The sequence below is a fragment of the Lissotriton helveticus genome, chromosome 6 (genome assembly GCF_964261635.1).
Source record: "Lissotriton helveticus chromosome 6, aLisHel1.1, whole genome shotgun sequence".
NCBI lineage: Eukaryota > Metazoa > Chordata > Amphibia > Caudata > Salamandridae > Lissotriton > Lissotriton helveticus.
In genome coordinates, this window is record NC_136067.1 from 1,165,281,095 (window position 1) to 1,165,298,946 (window position 17,852).

Below are 17,852 nucleotides of genomic sequence, written 5' to 3' on the forward strand. Positions count from 1 at the left end.
CCCCATCCATCCTCCCCTCTCAGCAAATTATTTCTAGGGATATGAACTCTCCTAGGGGTCCTAGTTTTGGCTTCTATGAGGGTCCCGCAATGTCATTCCAGCACGCACGACACCGACGACAGACGGGGATCCAACCAACGCCACCTACAAACTGCAGAGGTACTGTTGATGAAAAATCCAAGGTTCCAGATTGACGCCTTAGGGAAAATCTAAGGTAAGGTATCTACAACTAGAATATGTCTCTATCAGATACATTGTTACCGAAGTTAAATAACTTGTTATTCTGGCACCTGAGCATTATTCATGATGTTAAGAATCTGCAGGAAGACATTGTTACTGAAGGCAATTAACTTTTTATTCGCTAAGAAGCCCCAAAATGACAGGTAGATGGGACCTTCCTGAAAATCTAGCTTTTCTCTTGTGAGGACTTTTGCTAAAACTCTGTGCTCCTGCAGGCAAAGGAAACTGCTTTGGTAACCTTGGAGAAGTCCTGCCCAGTACAAGAATCAGATAATAAAAAACCCAGACTGGTACTAAAACCTTCACAAACGGCTCATTCATGATCAATCATTGAAAAGGTTTTCATCCCCAAGCCCTCTTATTATTTAACTTCCCTGCTGATGACCAGCACAGACTAATGGATATTTTCAGCTTCGTCCATGGCTCCCAAATTCCAAAATGCCCTTATCAATGCTTCTTCAAAGGAGCCAATTAACAATGCTTTCTATGATGGATCTGTTTTTAGAATTGGCTCTGGATACTAAATCCCTTTCTCCTAAACCCACATCTTTTTAGGTCTTAGTTCCAGTTAACTAGGAGAGTGAGATTTGATCCAATGTGATTTGTGAAAGCTCCATTCCTCCCCCTGCTATGTTCTGAAATGAACGAGAATTACAGAGAACTATTATGCGGAAAAATCCCATGAAGAACTATCCTATTTTACTTAATCCGTTAGTGGCACAAATTCCCTCTGGAATTCATGTCCTGCCTACAATAAACATATAGATGACTTTTAGACATAGGTTGCCTGAACCTTGTGTAAAACTCAACATCCTCTGCCTTTTTTATGCAGTTTATATTAGGGAAATCTTAGTATCCACGATTAAATTGAGAGAATTTCCATGGTTCTTTTCCTCTTCCTTTAATAGAATGCCTTAATAAGTCACCTCCAGTCGCATTCCCTACCTTTGCAGTGCAATCCTAGAACCCTAGTCTACAAGAATGAAATCTTTCCCATTGCGAAATAGGAGCAAGTTGCACAGAGAGCAGATGACTATGCTTATAATAGCACATGTGAGAAGACTGTCTATTTGCACCGAAGGCACAATGCTCCGTACCTTACATCTTGTATGTCAAGAGAGACTTTGGACATTGTATTCAGCCGAGGGAAGGCTCTCTGTTCCTAACCAAAGGCAAGCATTACTGCTCCATCAAAGGGAAGGTCTTTGCAAACAGTGGCCCGAGGAGGCAGGCATGCCCCCTGGGACTCTTTCCTCTACGTTTACTAATTAAAAAAATACCCTAACACCCGAAAGTTTGTATCACAATGACTTCCGCCAGTTGCGAGAAACCATTTTTAGAGACTATCATAGTCTCACACTTGTTACGAATAAAAACACACTTTGTCAGTTTGTTGATTTAATCAGGGAGAGTTTTACATTTAAATGGCACATGAAAGAATCTTTATTAATTTGCAAAACAGAAATTAGCATTGATGGGCATGTTAACTTTGGTGTGTGCCCCAAAACAATATAGGCTTGGTTGCCGCATTCATGACTGGCAACGGATGTAGAAGCTTAATTTCGATTGAGGAACTATATATTTTAGTAGTGAAGCACACTTTACTGATGTCTGGTGAGAGATGCAGTTCAAGGAGAAGATCCACTGTTTTTTTGTTCTCAACTACCCATTCCTCTGGGCTTTCTGAAGATGTAACTCAAATTAAGGGACCAGCAAATAAGAGACCCCTGTGATGATACTGAAACGCAATAATTTCTCCTCTAAACGGTTGAATGACTTACTGTTAAGTGACAGGATGCATGAAAGTAGGCTGAGAGCATATGGATTTTAGGAATATTATTTGTACTGAACTAGCATCATGAGGCTTGGAGCTAACCGTTAAACCTGAACATATATGTATCCTACATTTGTATAAATAAAAAGGATTTAATCCTGGAGGCGGAGCTTGCCCGGCTGGAAGATGGCTGCCTTGATCTAGTGCTTCGCCACACGCCGCTGCTATCCGTCAGAAATCCGCGCTCCATCTAGCTGTCAGTCGCGGCAGCAACGGATTTGCATTCCTGAGACCTCGGGCCTTAGAAGACTGTGATTGTTTTCAGCAAATTCCTGCTGGGGGACTGGGTGAGCGAGTGAGCGGTCGCGGCGTGGTGCGGCCTACTGCCTGCGCCGCTGAGTTTCCTGCGCTCCGGACCGGGGTCGCTTTGCCGGAGCCGACGGCTGCCCCGACTGTGTCTGCTGCCGCTGCTGGCGTCCTGGGCTAACTGGCGATCCTCGAGAGGAGCCTCGGCGCTGCGGCGGTTGTGGTGCCCCTGTTGCCAAGGCGCGGCCTTGATCCGTGCGGGGGGCTGCTGGATCTGTGCCTGTGAGGCGGTGTGGCTGGTGGGAGGACAGCGCGGCCGCAGGCGGCCCTGCGTGCCCTGGACCTGACCGCGTACACCTGTGGCTGCGGTGGACTGGAGCTGCTGCCTTGCGGAGATCCCTGAGGAGGTGAGGGATTCCTAGACTGGGCTGCAGGGGGGCCGGCTCTGTGTCTGTTCCCCTGGGCGCTGCACGGCCTCCCTTGCGGCCTAGTCTTACAACTTGCTCCTTGCTCTGTGCCAGTAGTTCCCTGAGGTGTGGTCTCTGCCCCCCCGTGGGCACAACTTTGCAACGTGCTGGAAGTGACCTTGTGCCCGATGGTGTACAACCTTGCGCTCCGCAGGGGGCTCCTGATTTGGCCCTTAGACTCGCAACGCGGACTGCTGGTCCCGGCTTGGGGCTCACTGCTGAATGGTTCTGCCTGGCCTTTTCTAGTGGCTATCATCGCCTTTGTGCTGGCACACGTTCTGCGAGGCCCCCTCTCTCCTTGCTGGATCGGCGGACGGGTGTGTGGTGGCCGTCTCCCCATTGCTACTGTGTCTGCCTCATCCCTTTGTTCTGGCTCTGTCAACTTGGCCTCTCCTCCTTCCCGGTGACAACCTTGCAGCCAGATCTGGAGAGTGTGCTTTTGGGCTGCCCTCTGTGTGAAGGATTTGGCGATGGGGCAGCCTGACAAGTCCCAACCCAAGCTCAACTTTGAGCAGCTCAAGTCTCGGCGCTGTGAAGAGGTGGCGGACAATGCACTCTCCGAGTCGGAGGCCCCTGCTGACGATCCAGTTGGCAACATCAAACAGATCATCGCAGCCATGCAGAAGGGCCTCACTGCCATTGACTCGAAAATAGACACGTTGGCCTACAGGATGGATAGGATGTCCGAGAGGGTCGATAGACACTCAGAGCGCATAGACATGGCAGAGCGCCGCATCACAGAAATAGAGGAGGCACAATCTGACGCTGTTGGCACACAGAAGCGCGTTGAGTGCACATTGACTGCCCTGCAAGATAGAGCGGAGTATCTGGAGGCCCGGACGCGACGTAGTAGCCTCCGTATTACGGGCCTGGCGGAGTCTATAGCGATAGATAATATGGAGACATTTGTGGAAAAAATGCTGATTTCTCTTCTAGGTGCAGACACTTTTTCTCACGTATTTGTCGTGGAGAGGGCGCACCGCTCGCTTGGCCCTCGCCCCCAGTCTGGAGCCCCGCCTAGGCCGATAATAGCAAAACTTTTAAATTACTGGGACAGAGATGCTGCGCTGCGCAAGGCAAGAGAACTGGGAACTTTGCACTATGAGGGCGCTTCCATCTCTCTGTTCCCGGATTTCACCCTGAAGGCACAGGAGGCTAGGCGGCAGTTCATTCCCCTGAAATGTAAACTGCGTGATCAACATATTGAGTACGCTATTTTATATATGGCATGTCTCAAGGTCCTATTTGACAGTACCCCCAGGATATATTCGGACCCCCAGTCCCTACAGAAAGCATTCCAGGATTGGGAGAAGGCAGGCAAGCGTGGAAAAGGTCAGAATGACGCTCCTGTTCTGAATGATGTTCCTGGTAGCCTCAATGACAATGACTGAGAAGATGTGAAATTGCCATCAGTGTAGTGCTGCTTTGTTGTAATTTTTGTAATGATACTGCAAAGTTTTATAAAGTTATATATGCATTGTTAGCCTGATTAGCGGGCTGGGTAACCTGTTTCGCTGGATAAAGTATGTTGTGCTTGCACTAGGCCCGCTTCGCCTTCACTACACTACTCCCCCCTCCAGTTTTTCTTTGGATTGAGGTGGCACTGCTCTATACGACTCCTCATGGGGGTAGACCCCTAGTGATTTTACTGGTATCAACATGACACATATTTACTTGCTGTTTGTCACTGCTTTATTGCTGCATGTCGCTTCTTATGGAGCTTTATAATCAGCATGCTGTGTTGTGGCGGTGGGTAATGCTGGGTAACATCTGCTCCACTGCGTTAACTGCTGTATCACTTCTTCTTTCTATTTTTTTTTTATTATTCATGATGTGATTGAGTCATGGCTGTTATTCTTTGTGGTATGTGGGTGGGTTGATCGCCTTTGCAAAGTTGGGGTGTACAAGGCATGAATGGGGGGATGCTCATTTGGGTTGATTTTTCCTTTCTTTTTCCTTTTATAGATCACATGTTCACCCCCTTTTTTTCATGGTGGGAGGTGTGGGTGGTGGGTCTTCAAGTGGGGATCACACTTTGTGCATTTGTGGGCTTCATGACTGAGTCTCAAGCTAGGGCTAGTTTGCTCAAAAGAATGACCTTCATCACATGAAATGTCTGGGGGTTAAACGACCACCGCAAGGTGCGGCAAATCATTGCCTATCTGAAAGGTAAAGAGATGGTGTGGCATTGCTTCAGGAGACGCATCTGCAGCCGGGTGTGCTCTTATTGCAGGTAGCAGATTGGCGGGTGCCTCTCATTCGGCTTGTTTCGCTTCCGATTCTAGAGGTGTGTTGACATGGCTCAACCCCAAGGCAGGTCTCAAGTTAGAACAATTGGCGACGGACCCGACAGGCAGATATGTTGTGTTTAGATACTCTAACCCGGAGTGGGAATTTTTGATTTTCAACTTCTATGGTACGGACTATGACGATCCGGGGTTCTAACGTTCCCTGTTTGCATTACTCAAGGATCGCTGTTCCCTTCCGGTGTTTTGGGGGTGGGATTTTAATTCTATAATGGATACGACTCTTGATTGCTCGAAGGGTCCAGCATGTCCCCTTTCTGCCTCAGCGAAGGCAGTGGCGGATATTGCTTTACAACTACAGTTGGCTGATGTATGGAGGTCTCGTTCAAGCGCCCGTGGAGGTTATACACATTATTCGGCGCAACACGATATCCATACGCGCATTGACTATTGGCTTATTTCACAACCACCGATGCATAATGTACTGGATTGTTCCGTCCTGGCCTGCTCCTTTTCGGACCATTCACCAGTCACGATCACTATCGCAGTGCCCCCTCGCACACTCCCCTTTTTGGCACTTTCCTCCTTATTCATTATTGGATTCTGTTTCTCACTCTGAGCTGAGTGACGCAATCTCTGAATTCTTCGATATTAATATGGGCTCGGTCGACTCCTTCACTACAGTTTGGGCGGCGTTTAAGGTTTTTATTAGAGGCGTTGCCATTAGTAAGCATGCGGGCATTCTCCGGGCCATTCGCAGTCGCCTTACTTTGCTGAAGACCCGTCTGTCGGACCTTGAGGCATGTCTTTCTCTCACTAATGATCCCGATCTGCTTGAACAACTCCAGGCCACACTGGCTGAATTCCATGAGGAGGCTGACAGTGAGGTCAAACATATGGGCAAGTATGAGTCAGCCAGAGCCTATGGTGAGTCTGACCGGCCGGGCTCAGTGCTGGCGGCAATGGCCTGCCACCGTCTAGACTCTGGGGCATTGTCGAACTGGAGGGCGAGGATGGGTCGATCCTGACGGAACACCCCAGAATCGGTGCTCAGTTCCGCTCCTATTATCAGGAGCTCTATTGTTCTAAATTACCCCTAGCGATGATGACATTTCTCACTATTTAGAATACATACAGCTCCCCTGGCTGCAGAACTGGCAGCGTGAGGTTTTGATGCGCCCCATTGAGGCAGCGGAGGTTCGGCTCGCTCTGGGGTTGATGCGTGAGGGCAGTGCCCTCGGGCTGGATGGCCTTACGGTACCTTTCTGTAAGGGCTTCAGTGATCTTCTGATTCCACATCTCATATCTTTATTTCACGAGATAGCCACAGATGGTATAATGCCCTTCTCCATGCACGAGGCGTTGATCATTACTCCGTTGAAGCCGGATAAAGACCCACGTACATGCCTCTCTTATCGTCGGCTCTCACTACTTAACATGGACACTAAACTTTACGCGAAAGTAACAGTATTATGCCTGCCGTGTAACTCAATTATGGGTTTTTCTTATCTTGCTGTGATGTCACCCACGCCTCATCTGCCCCCCGCAATCCCCCCCCACCTCCCCCACTCGCCACCATGCTTTGTATCGACCCAGTTAAATCTCGTACTTGCTTTGGGTTTATTTGATCTACATTTGTATCATTTCATTTTCCTTTGCATTATTGTATGTGTTTTTTTGTGAGTTAAAATGCAATAAAATACAATAATAAAAAAAAAGGATTCAATCCTTTGAGATGAGATTAGAATAGCAATGCACAGTATTTCAGCTGGTAAACCGCTGGTAGGGTAGCATGGTTTTAGAGTGGAAAGGTACAGCATTGATGGAGTCCGTTACCACTGCGGTAGCTGAGGAAGTGAAGCCACATTGGCCAGTTTTAATATTGAATATTGACATAAACATACAGCAGATAATTTGGATATGCTGTTGCAGGCATTAGTGTATTTAATAAAATATGCTTTGTACAGGCTTCCAGTGGGCAGATGACTTCAGTAAAAAGCTGGACTGCATTAATCTAGTACAGTCAGTAGGGGTGGAGAAATTACTATTTTCCTTGACATAGAGATTACATTTGACTATATGACCTAGCCTGTCTCAGAGACCTGAAGTTGTGGGCACTGCCTCAGCATCTAAATGACAATCTTGTGATACATAGATATCAACTAGTACTACTCAGTTCAGTTTCAATCACAAAAATCACAAACGGAGACCTACTTTGATGTCACAAAGAGTGGTAAATCTCCTGATGCTGATAGGAATTTGTGGATTTTGGAGAGAGACTTGTGGAAAACTCATTCCTCTCTTAATAGCACTTAATAATATTTCAGGGATGCCATCATTTTGCTTTCTAGGGATGAGACCAAATCAAATTTAAGAGTGGTTTCTTGCTGTTTGAGTGAAGACTGGCAGTGATTTGGAGTGGCTATATTTATGTAATTTGAAGCCTAGTTAAGAAGTAGGAGAGTTTATCCAGATCAACTGTTAACTGAGAACTTTGGGTGTACATATAAGAACATGATGTTGTGAGGCATAATGTTATCGTTGTGGGAAATCTGCCTTTTCTGTATGGCCAGCCTGGATTTGTTTTTATACTTTTGCTGGACCCCATATTTTGTTGACTTTAGAACTCTTTGGACTTTGACAATGCTAGCCAGTAGTAAAGTGCCTGTGCTCCCCCTTTAAACATGGTTGAATCGACATACCCCTAATCAGTATATTTATCTTACCTATAAGTCCTAGTATATGGTAGAATATACCCATGGCCTGGAAGTTAATCGCGGTTTGTGGACTGAAGCATTTTTTGTGCCATCCATTACAGCAGTAGTGCAAACATGGCTTCAGACCTGTCCTGTATAGACCAATGTAGCAGTATAAAAACTGCAATTCGACCTGTCAAAATAAACCCTTTTGACATGCGAAAACATCCCTTTTAAATATTTGTAAGTTACCCTTATGTAGTCATTGTCACCCACATGGCAGGCAGCATGGTATTTAAAAGTAGGTCATGTAGAAATGTAAACATAACCTTTCCTTACAGTGACTAGGACCTAAAATCTAATTTTTACTACGGCAGGCTTAAGTAGAAAAAAATCAGATTAATAATCCTTATACTGTATCTTACAAATTGTACTAGCTGGAAAAATAATTAAACTATGTTTAACCCCTTCTACGCTCATGACGAGCTCAGCTCGTCATGAGCGTAACCTGCGCTACGCGGATGACGAGCTGAGCTCGTCACGTAACGCGTTTTTTTTAAAATCGCAGCGCGCAGCACGAAAACCGCTAGCGCGCATGCGGTTAATAGTTGTAGGGAGGTAGGACCCTTTTAGCATGGCGTCAGTCAAGATGAAAAAGGTACGTTCGTTTTTCGTTTTATTATCACCTTTTTCGCCCACTTTCAGGAACTGTGAGAAACTTGCATTGCCTTCAGCCTTAATTCCAGCGCTCTGTCATGACCCGTTATAAAATCTGTTAACGAGCCTTGATTGAGAGCTTTTAAATTTGAGCCTAAAGGCATTGTTGCTTTATTTCACTGCCTGCCACTGGGTTTGGCGCTCAGCTCGACAACGCTCCACTGTTGAGGGTCACCACCCACCACTGCACTTATGTTGCTCCTTGATTTTCATCTAGCACATTACCAATGTTTAATGAAGAAATACATAACTAACAATGCAGAGACAGCAACATCAAAACATTTGAATAGTTTTTGCACTGGAAATGGCTGGTAGGTTACTAAATCCAGAGATTAAAAAACAACACAGATAATGTTTTGCCTATCTAGTTTAAATACATTGTTAACATTGTGTGATATTGTAGAGACTGGAAATTTAATATGACTTTCAACATAGTAACTCTAGTTACTGTAGTAGCAATGAAGTTTTTGCTACAGCTGGGAGTTTAAAAAGCAAAACAAAATAATTTTGGCATCTCAAGTAAGTTTAACGAAATGTGAAGTTTGCCAGTCCAAATCTGCCTTACTTTTTTTTAGCTAGTGGGTGATTTGAACTTTCCAGACGCTTGAGTAGTTTTGTGTAATCTGGTAGGCTAGAATAACTCACCTGGCCAAACATGCTGCAGTGACTAGGCTACCTAAAAATGTTTTATGTTGTTGACCATTATTTCCTTATATCAGCCTTTTTCAGATTTTTGCAGTTTCAAGGTCATGTAAGCACTGCCATCTTTGTATTAATCTCTCAGTGATAGGCACGTTGGCTGTCTTGGCAAACAGAAAACGTACTGTGTCCCAAATTAAAGTCCATTTAGAAGGCTATTTAGACTAACTTAAATGGCCTTCATTGATGGGAGGTTGGTTGAGCGGCTTGAAAATCCAGTAACTCTTGAATATCCGGATGCTTGGCATCTCCAACCTTAATTAAAATGAGGACCATTCCCAGGGCAGGCTTGCCTTCTGTATCCCGTTTTCTCAAACTAGCTAAAGTTGTGCCACGGCAATCGTTGCAGGGCTGTTCCCCTGAACTGACTTGTAACTTAGAGCTAGGAATAATGTAGATGCTTACGTCCTTTAACTTAAGGTCCTCACTGATCACTTACAAAAGAGTTATGCTATTTAACAGAACTAACACGCTCATTCAGATACTTTCGTCATTCTGCCATTCCTATTTTATGTATAATCTCCATGTCTCCTCAAACTGCGCACTCTGATGGTGACCGTACTGCTCCAACATCTCAGATCACTAGATTCACATAGTTATTTAAATGGCTTCATCTTCAAATGGTAGTATTACAAGACCATTTGTTTGCTGTCCATCATATTTTCTCCACTTTATCGCTTTAGTTTTTGTTGCAGATAACTTGTTGAGCAGTACGATATGCATAGATGTTTTTTTAATCTTTATTTTACCTCTGTCCTTGCTTCCTAAAGCTCATATCTTCTATTTTATTGTGCAGTACCTAACATTTGTCACCTTGCAACACCCCCTTGCTCATCCATCCCCCATGTCTACCCTCTATACTTGCTGGAGAAGCCTCAACTTTGGCTTCTCACCACATTTTACATCTTCTGGTTGTTCCTTGTCTTGGGGGTGGCATAGGTGGGTGCTCTGATTTATGGATACTCAATTTCCAATACTATGTTATAATTTGAAGCAATTAATCAATGTTAAATTGCTGAGGCATTTACCTGAAAGCTACCTGAACCACTTCCTTTCCTTTTTTTAAATACTAGCTTATACCGCATCCATGGAGGGCAAGCTCTATAAAGCATCGCTGTTGAGGGGGATGCCTATTTCTAAGCTTAAATGCAGTTAAACACTTAATACCTCTGCAAGTGAGACTGATAGCCCTACATGGGCACACAATGGATGAATAGGCCTCATCTATGCATTATTCTCTCACCCAGCAATTCAGATTGCGATTGTTGTTAGGCACAGTTACTGCAGCAAAAGTGGGTCCCTTATTATTTCTTGATCTTGTTAGCCCCTCTGTATCAGCACAAGCATTCTAGGTATCTGGCTGTCTGAGATCATCATTGTCCTTTGAGCTTGCAGACGTCTTGGTGCAACAGGTTACCCTACATTATGAACAGACCACTTAGCTCTGCTGCTCTCAATTTTATAAGAGTATAAAACTCATTGATGTCAATTGTCAAATGTAGGTTTGGCTGCCCAGTCTTTGGAATAAAGCCATTCTTGTCTTCATTGCCCAGGCTGGTGTAATGGAGGGGTTTCATCTTTGGAAAAATACCTACTTTGAACACGCGCTTTGGGGCATGGCGAGACCGGCGTTAGGGGCTGGGCTCAGTCTACTGCGAGGGGCTATCTTTTGACGGCAGCATTCTAGTGGTTCAGACACCCATAGTTTTACTGTGTGTAACGATGGCTGCTGCGCTGACATGCCAGAAGGCTAGCTCCAGTAAACGACAGGAGGGCTTAATGCTTATGTTTGTTGCACTCTGTCAATACTTTGATTTTTATCGTAGGGAAATTGTTTTAAAAAGGCCTTAAATTTAAATATGAACTTTCCTTTTTAAAATTGAATGAATCTGATTTTGACAAGTCTAAAATTTCTGTTCTCGGTCACCCTGTGAATCAAGTTACACCTCCCATTATTACAAGCATTACCATTGTTCTACCACTAAACGCTTTAAAGCTGCATTTGCCGAAATTGGCACTAAGCTTTAAAATCACTCTCACCTTGCGCCGTCACTGTTCACTGCCCCACACTTTTCTGATCTGCTTTGAAATGCGCACTTTGAGATACGGTGGGGAGAGGCTGGAGTTAGAGGCTAGGCTTGATGCGAGGCGCCATCTTTTGACGGCAGCGCTTTAGTGGTCCAGTCACCAATAGTTTTAGGATGGCTGCGGGCATGCGCTCCAAAGACGATCCTAAGGCAAGCCCATCTGCGCCCATCCGCATCCTGACTTCGCCCAGCCCTAGCGACTATGCCTTCTTATATCACCTCGGAGACTGTTGAAGTTACGGCCTTCCACCTTGCTTACATTAAGCTTCTGAAAGGAGAGGTGCCTCTCTGCTGCTGCACCTGTAAAATGCTGCTTCACCTTCAAAACCTTGGAATATGTGGAAGAAGGGAGCACAGAAATTTCCCAGAGACTCTCACTGCTGCACTAATGAATGTCCGCCCCCTACCAAAGCATGCACTGGACATCTATAGTTTGATAAAGGAAGACCAACTTGATGCCCTTTTCATGACTGAAACCTGGTTAAATGAAGAATCATGCCATGACCTCCAATTAACACTTTCCCCTGACTACTTCTGCTTACATATAGATGGGATGGAAAGGAGAGGTGGAGGAGTGGCAATTACGTTTAAAAACTCCCTCAAATGTACCACCTTTCTGGTGGAGGAGTTGGTTGAAGTTGAAGCCTTAGGCTTCATCATTTCACCCAGTGCCCAATGTTTGTTTTCAAGAGTCCTTGTATCCTGCCCGTTAGGCTTTGCAGGAGAGTTTATCAACTTGATCCCCCTTGGCCATAAAATTATTCATTACGCTAACTTAACATTTGTCGTGATAATGTCAAAGTACAACAATAATAAACCACAACACCTTTACACATCTAGTACACATATTAATAGGTATAAGTTGTTTGAAGGGTGTCAACTGCCTTTCGATCCGCTTTTCGGGTCATGCCGATCATCATCAGGACATAATAATTGCCTAAGAGTAGCCTTAATTGCCAGAGAGAGAGGAACTAGGACTCAGTTCCATAAGCTTGGATTTGGCAGTCTTCCTCTCACTATTACGGCAGCGTGGGCCTCGTAGTGGGGTGTGACGACGAATTAAAAACGTTACCAGAATCGGCAAGTTATTCCGTCAATTGGAAAATTAAAGGGTTTGGCGCTCCACAGCACAATGGCCTCTAGGATGCCTGTTACTTCATGCTTGATCGCGACTGAAGTCAAGTCACTTCTAGATGTGTAAAGGTGTTGTGGTTTATTATTTTTGTACTTTGACATTATCACGACTATAAGTGCAACTAACTCTGAGCTTTTGCCTAACAAGCCCCCTGTTGTTGGTTTTTCCTGTGTAAGTATCTTATTGTGTGATTAGTGGGGTACAGGCTTGTGCCCTACCTTGTGCATCATTTTGTAAATACTCCTTGCTATTTGAATTAAGTAAATATCAGACCTCTGTCCGGCTGGATTGGTCTAAACAAATATAGCCACGATTCTGTCTATATTTTATTGTTCTCTTACCTCCCTACTCCAAAGGACCACTGGTGTTTCCATGTCAGCTATTCTTTCAGAGGTAAGGGACATCACCTGAAGTCTGCACTTCCTGTTAGAATCACTGACAGTCTGCCTAGAAGCCTGCCTGCTTGCCTAGAGAGGGAAGGAGTATGCCTGGCCCAACAGTAGGGTACACTGTCCAGGAGGAGAAGCCCAGCATGTTCCCGTCATGGGGAACCATCAGATAAAGCAATCGACTATGAGGGAGTGAAGCCAGGAGCGACCAGTGTGTGAAGGGAGACGCTGCCGACTTTCAGAAACCTGCACCAAAGCTTTAGAATTTGTCAGGCAACATGTGTAATCGGCAGACTGCTGTGTGACTGAGAGACTAGTGGTTCCACTGTTGGTATCTGAACCCTTTACCACTTATTTGGGTGCCCTGAACGGCTCAGAGGCTACACCTGCTAGAGACATCCACCTATTCTAGATCAGCCTTGAATGTGCACCTTTCTATTCAAGTGTCTGCACTTGGCTGAGAGAGGCTACAGCTGTTAAAGATGGGTGCAGCTGTGTATCCTGCCTCACTGATCTTTGTCAGCCATCACCTTCCAAATGAGGCTGAAGCCCCTACAATCAAACAGCTGCTGCTGCGTGTTCGGGAGCACTGCACTTGAGCCCAATCAGTGCATTGTCCCGTGTTATGCTCTAGAGTTATAGACTAGTACACTGTTAGTGAATAAAGAATACCAAAAGGGTGTAATGCCTGCCTTAGGATTGCTAAAGGATTCAAACCCTGTGTCTTATTCCCATAATTACGATCTATAGTAGTACTTTATGCTGTGTGATTAAAGTACTTTAATTTTAGTCGAAAGATAAGCACTACTGCATACAATATTGTCTGGTGATTGACTATTGAGTTGTGCTCTCTTACCCCCACACTGCCCCCATGAGAAACCTTTGCCTTCTTGGTTTCAACAGCCTTAAGTGTCTGGTGTGGACTTGGCCCAGTTTGCAGAGCCATTGTAGGACTGGACCCCAGGACACCAGTGGCAAACATCCTAAATACCCACAGTTGGGGCCCTGTAGTCCCTGTCTTCCCTGTGCCCTCCCACCCCCACACTCGAATGGGATCTGACATGAGTCCATTACACATCAGTGAATAATACGTGCTAAGCACCATTCTAATGAATAGCACCCCCATTGACATTTTCAACTAGTCTTCCTTGAAATGTATTGAGTAGTTACTGCTATAGCAATATGATGTTTACTTATGATATTGTAGAACTTACACAGTCAATCGATACAATCAAGTAATAGTGAGTGGATTTGTCTATGACAATCACTTTTGGAAGTTGAAATGTTTTTCATAAAGCTTTTTTGATTACTGTATTAACACAGTGCCAGAGTTTGATGCATTGACAATCTCTCTGCCTTTCAGGTGACGCACCTTCCTGTTGGGCAGCAAACAGATAAAGCAATGAAGGAGGCAATACTTGATGATGATGATTGCCCACTCCAGATATTTCGAGATTGGCCAAGTGACCAAGGTATTTTTCTCATAATTTCTTTTCAGTCAGTCAAAAAAGCTTTATTCGACAATTAGTCATAAAAGCGAAATACAAAACATGTTACTGAAAAGGTAATTCCTTATCAATGTGCAAAGGAGCTAAACAATGTTGCCATTCAAATTTTTTTTTTAAATGCGCGTTTGTTTCATCATAACATTTTTTTTTTTTAAACCATAAAATTACGTTAAAAAACCGTTACTAGGTGTCGCTAAAAACAACCACTAAAAGCAAGCAGCATTAAAAATCATTTCTATGAGGTATTGAGCTGTGATCCTAGCATGTGGGGCCAACAATACAAAGCTTGGTACATTTTGGCCAATGTGTAGTATTTGATCTCCAAATACATGTGCAAAGTAACGTAAGTTAGGTGGAGAGGGAGTGTGACCTTATGGCCCATGACCAACCTAAAAATTTAGCTACAGCTGTAATAATTGGGATAGAAGTTTTTGTACGTAAAATTCTTCCCGTTTCTTCACTCCTTCTGGTTCCAAGTGATTTACAGATTGGCACAAGCCATGCCCGCCGAGGAGCGGCATAGGCTGGGCAGACAAATAGCAAATGAGCTGTCGGCTCCTCTTGAGTCTGACAAAAGGGACAGATATTATCACATGATTTGGGCCACCTAGCAGTAAAAGCTCTATTCGGCAATGAGCCCACCCTGAAGTGGAAATATCATTTTCTGTCATATGGTTTCGCTATTACGTCCCAATATGGTTCTAGGCTCGCAGTCATTTTGACTTCTAAGAAATCTCCTGTAAGTGTCGATGACACACTATTTCTTAATGTTTTATGCGTGATCATCTCCCAATATTTTTCTTTCAGGATAATTTTGGAAGGAAAGCAGGTTGAGTCTGGATCTTCCCATAGTGGTCTCATGCCTATGCTTATTAGGGCATCTCGAATTTCTCTCAGCCATCTTATTTTGTGAAATGTATCAGCCCTTATTACGTCCATGAAGCCCGCAGCATAGTGATTCAATTCTGGTGTGGTCCAAAGTCTGCACCAATATAGTAAGGGGCGTAGTTTAGCTACTTCAACCAGAGACTTTCTACCTAGATCATAGAGTAAGGGACACACTGGTGTACTTTGAGGAAGGGTTATGATATTATGCATAAACTTATTTTCAGCGATCGTAAGGTCGGACAGATTTTCATACCCCCAGGGCTCTGCTCCATAAAGTGCAGAATTGACCACCTTCATATTATATACCTGAAGCGCTGGGCTAATTGGTTTGGTCATTGAAGTATTATACTCCCGAATTAGCACTCCAAACAATTGTCGATGCTTGAGCGTTGCCAGGTCAATTTGCTGCTTCCATTTTAGATTACCTGGGATATTGACCCCCAGATAAGTGAATGCTTTTACTTGCTCCAGTGGGCGGTTGTTCATTAGTATTTTACTTTTAAATGTTCTATGGGGGTTAAAAGACATGAATTTCTTTTTCGACACGTTGAATTCCAGACCGCAAGAGGTGCAGAAATCTTCAAAGATTATCAGGGGCCTCTGGAGACCACTCGGGGTCTTTGAGAGGATCAACGGTGTCGTCAGTGAACATTAAAATTGGTTTTTTGATGCCAGTGAGTGAGGGGGCATCGGTGGACTCCACTTCCAACTGATTTACAATACCATTGATAAACAGGGAGAATAGGGTCGGAGCCAGCACACAACCCTGACGGACACCTCTCTCTATTGGGAAGGGGCTGGTAACCATGCCCTGGGAACCCCAACGAATTTTGGCATAATTTTCTTCATGCAATTTCATAACTAGTGTGAGTAGGTTGGGGGGGATCCCCATTTCACACAGGATTGCCCATAGTTTGGAACTGGGAACAAGATCAAATGCTGATTTTAAATCAACAAAGGCAGCATATGGCCAGGGTCACAGTGTTCCAGTGCAGCAGTGTGAATCGAAACACCTGGTCAATGGTGCTGGTATATGCCCGAAAGCCTGCCTGCAGGGGGGATAAAATATTATTCTCGTGAATCCACTCCTGGATCTGGTTACGGATTAGCCTACCCATTATCTTTTGTAGGGAGTCTATCAGGCTGATGGTTGTCTGGTTGTGTTTTGTCTCCCTTTTTGTAAATGGGAATTATTTCTGCCCCTTTCCACGAGTCTGGTATGGAGGCTCCTTTTGCAACAGAGTTGGCCAGCCGCAGGATGTACCTGCTCCATCTTGATTTGTCGTATAGGAACATGTCTGCGGGGACGCGATCGGGGCCAGGCTCCCTCCCTCCTTCTACAGTTCCCAATGCTACAATGACATTGGTGCTATTGAAGGCATCTTCTTCGTATAGTACATGGATTGGATAGTTCAGATTTGGTACACTATCAGTGCGGGTATATTGTGGTTTAAAAAATTTGACCCAATCATCCTGTGCTACATGATTATGTGGGTGTTCCGGCTGGCCTCCTCTATCCCACTTTACTATGCTCCAAAACATTTTACTATCATTCCGCCAGCACGCCTCCCTGAGATCCTGCCATCTTTCCTCGTCCCATGTTTTTTTCTGGGTGCTCTTATTGACATGTCTGGCTGCTCGGACTGCAGCAGGCTCCCCCTTTTTGATAGCCTCCCCAAGTAATTCTCTAGCCTGCCTACATTCCTTATTAAACCAGGAACAGGCTTTCTTCTTTGTTGGCTTGTTTGGCTTGCAACGCTTTGGGAAATGTGAGCGCAGCAGGGTAAAGAGTTTGTTATGAATATCGGTGGTAAGCTCTAGTGGTGCGTTCGTAGCCGTGGTGGACTCTAGTTCTAGCAAGGCATTATCTAGTTCCCTGGTGATGTTAGCCAGGGATTCCTGCTTTTCTACTAATCTTGTCCACTTTAGGCGCCTCATGTCGTTGGTGGGGACTACATCACCAGGGTGAGGGTCACACCTGTTCTGTGTAGATATCTGCTGTTGCCACAAACCCAGGGTTGCACACAATGGGTTGTGGTCACTCTCCAACCGATCCATGACTACCATATCACCAAGTAAGTGCCATAGGTTCAAGCAAATCAATATATAATCATTACAGCTTGCCATAGATCCATTGCTAAAGGTGTTTGCCCCTAATCTATCTAGTGGGGTCCCGCCATTTGCAGCACGAAGGCCCTTTGCTAGGCAGATAGAGTTAATCTGTATGGCCACATCGGTCCATTTTTTTATAGGAGCGAGCTCCAACTTCGGTATGGCCCACTGCACATCTTCTTCCTCAAGGAGGTTATTTTCCCCGTTATCAAGGGGCTCGAAAGTAATGTTAAAATCACCCGCAATGAGAACATTAGTATCTACTGAGAGCTTATCGAGGAGGTTGTCGAGTGCCGCTATAACATCCGATTCCTCTCGCATATACATTGTAAATGTCTACATGTTCCAGGGGGTCGAGTTTCAGGCGTAAGGCCTGGATGTCATTATTCCTAGTCGGGAGCTCCTCTACAGAAATGCCTAGTTCTTGTCGCACCCAGATTGTCAAACCCCCTGAGGGGCGACCTTTGTTCCCTTTCACGGCTGAAATGTGATAGTTTAAATATCCTATACAGAATTGTGGAGCCGTGAGCCAGGTTTCTTGAAAAAGGCAACATCATAGCATGTAATAAAAACATGCCACTCTGGGAA

The 17,852-nt window shown here is 44.8% G+C and overlaps 1 protein-coding gene across 14 annotated transcripts in view; it reads left to right on the forward strand.

Moving 5' to 3' along the window:
- The window catches only part of AFDN (afadin, adherens junction formation factor), a 1,642,835-nt gene that overhangs the window by 322,728 nt on the left and 1,302,255 nt on the right, over positions 1-17,852 (forward strand). For all 14 annotated transcript variants that reach the window (XM_078648844.1, XM_078648846.1, XM_078648851.1 and 11 more), the window contains exon 7: positions 14,120-14,228. In XM_078648844.1, the coding sequence (XP_078504970.1) occupies positions 14,120-14,228 (109 nt within the window). The remainder of the gene's footprint in view (positions 1-14,119; positions 14,229-17,852) is intronic.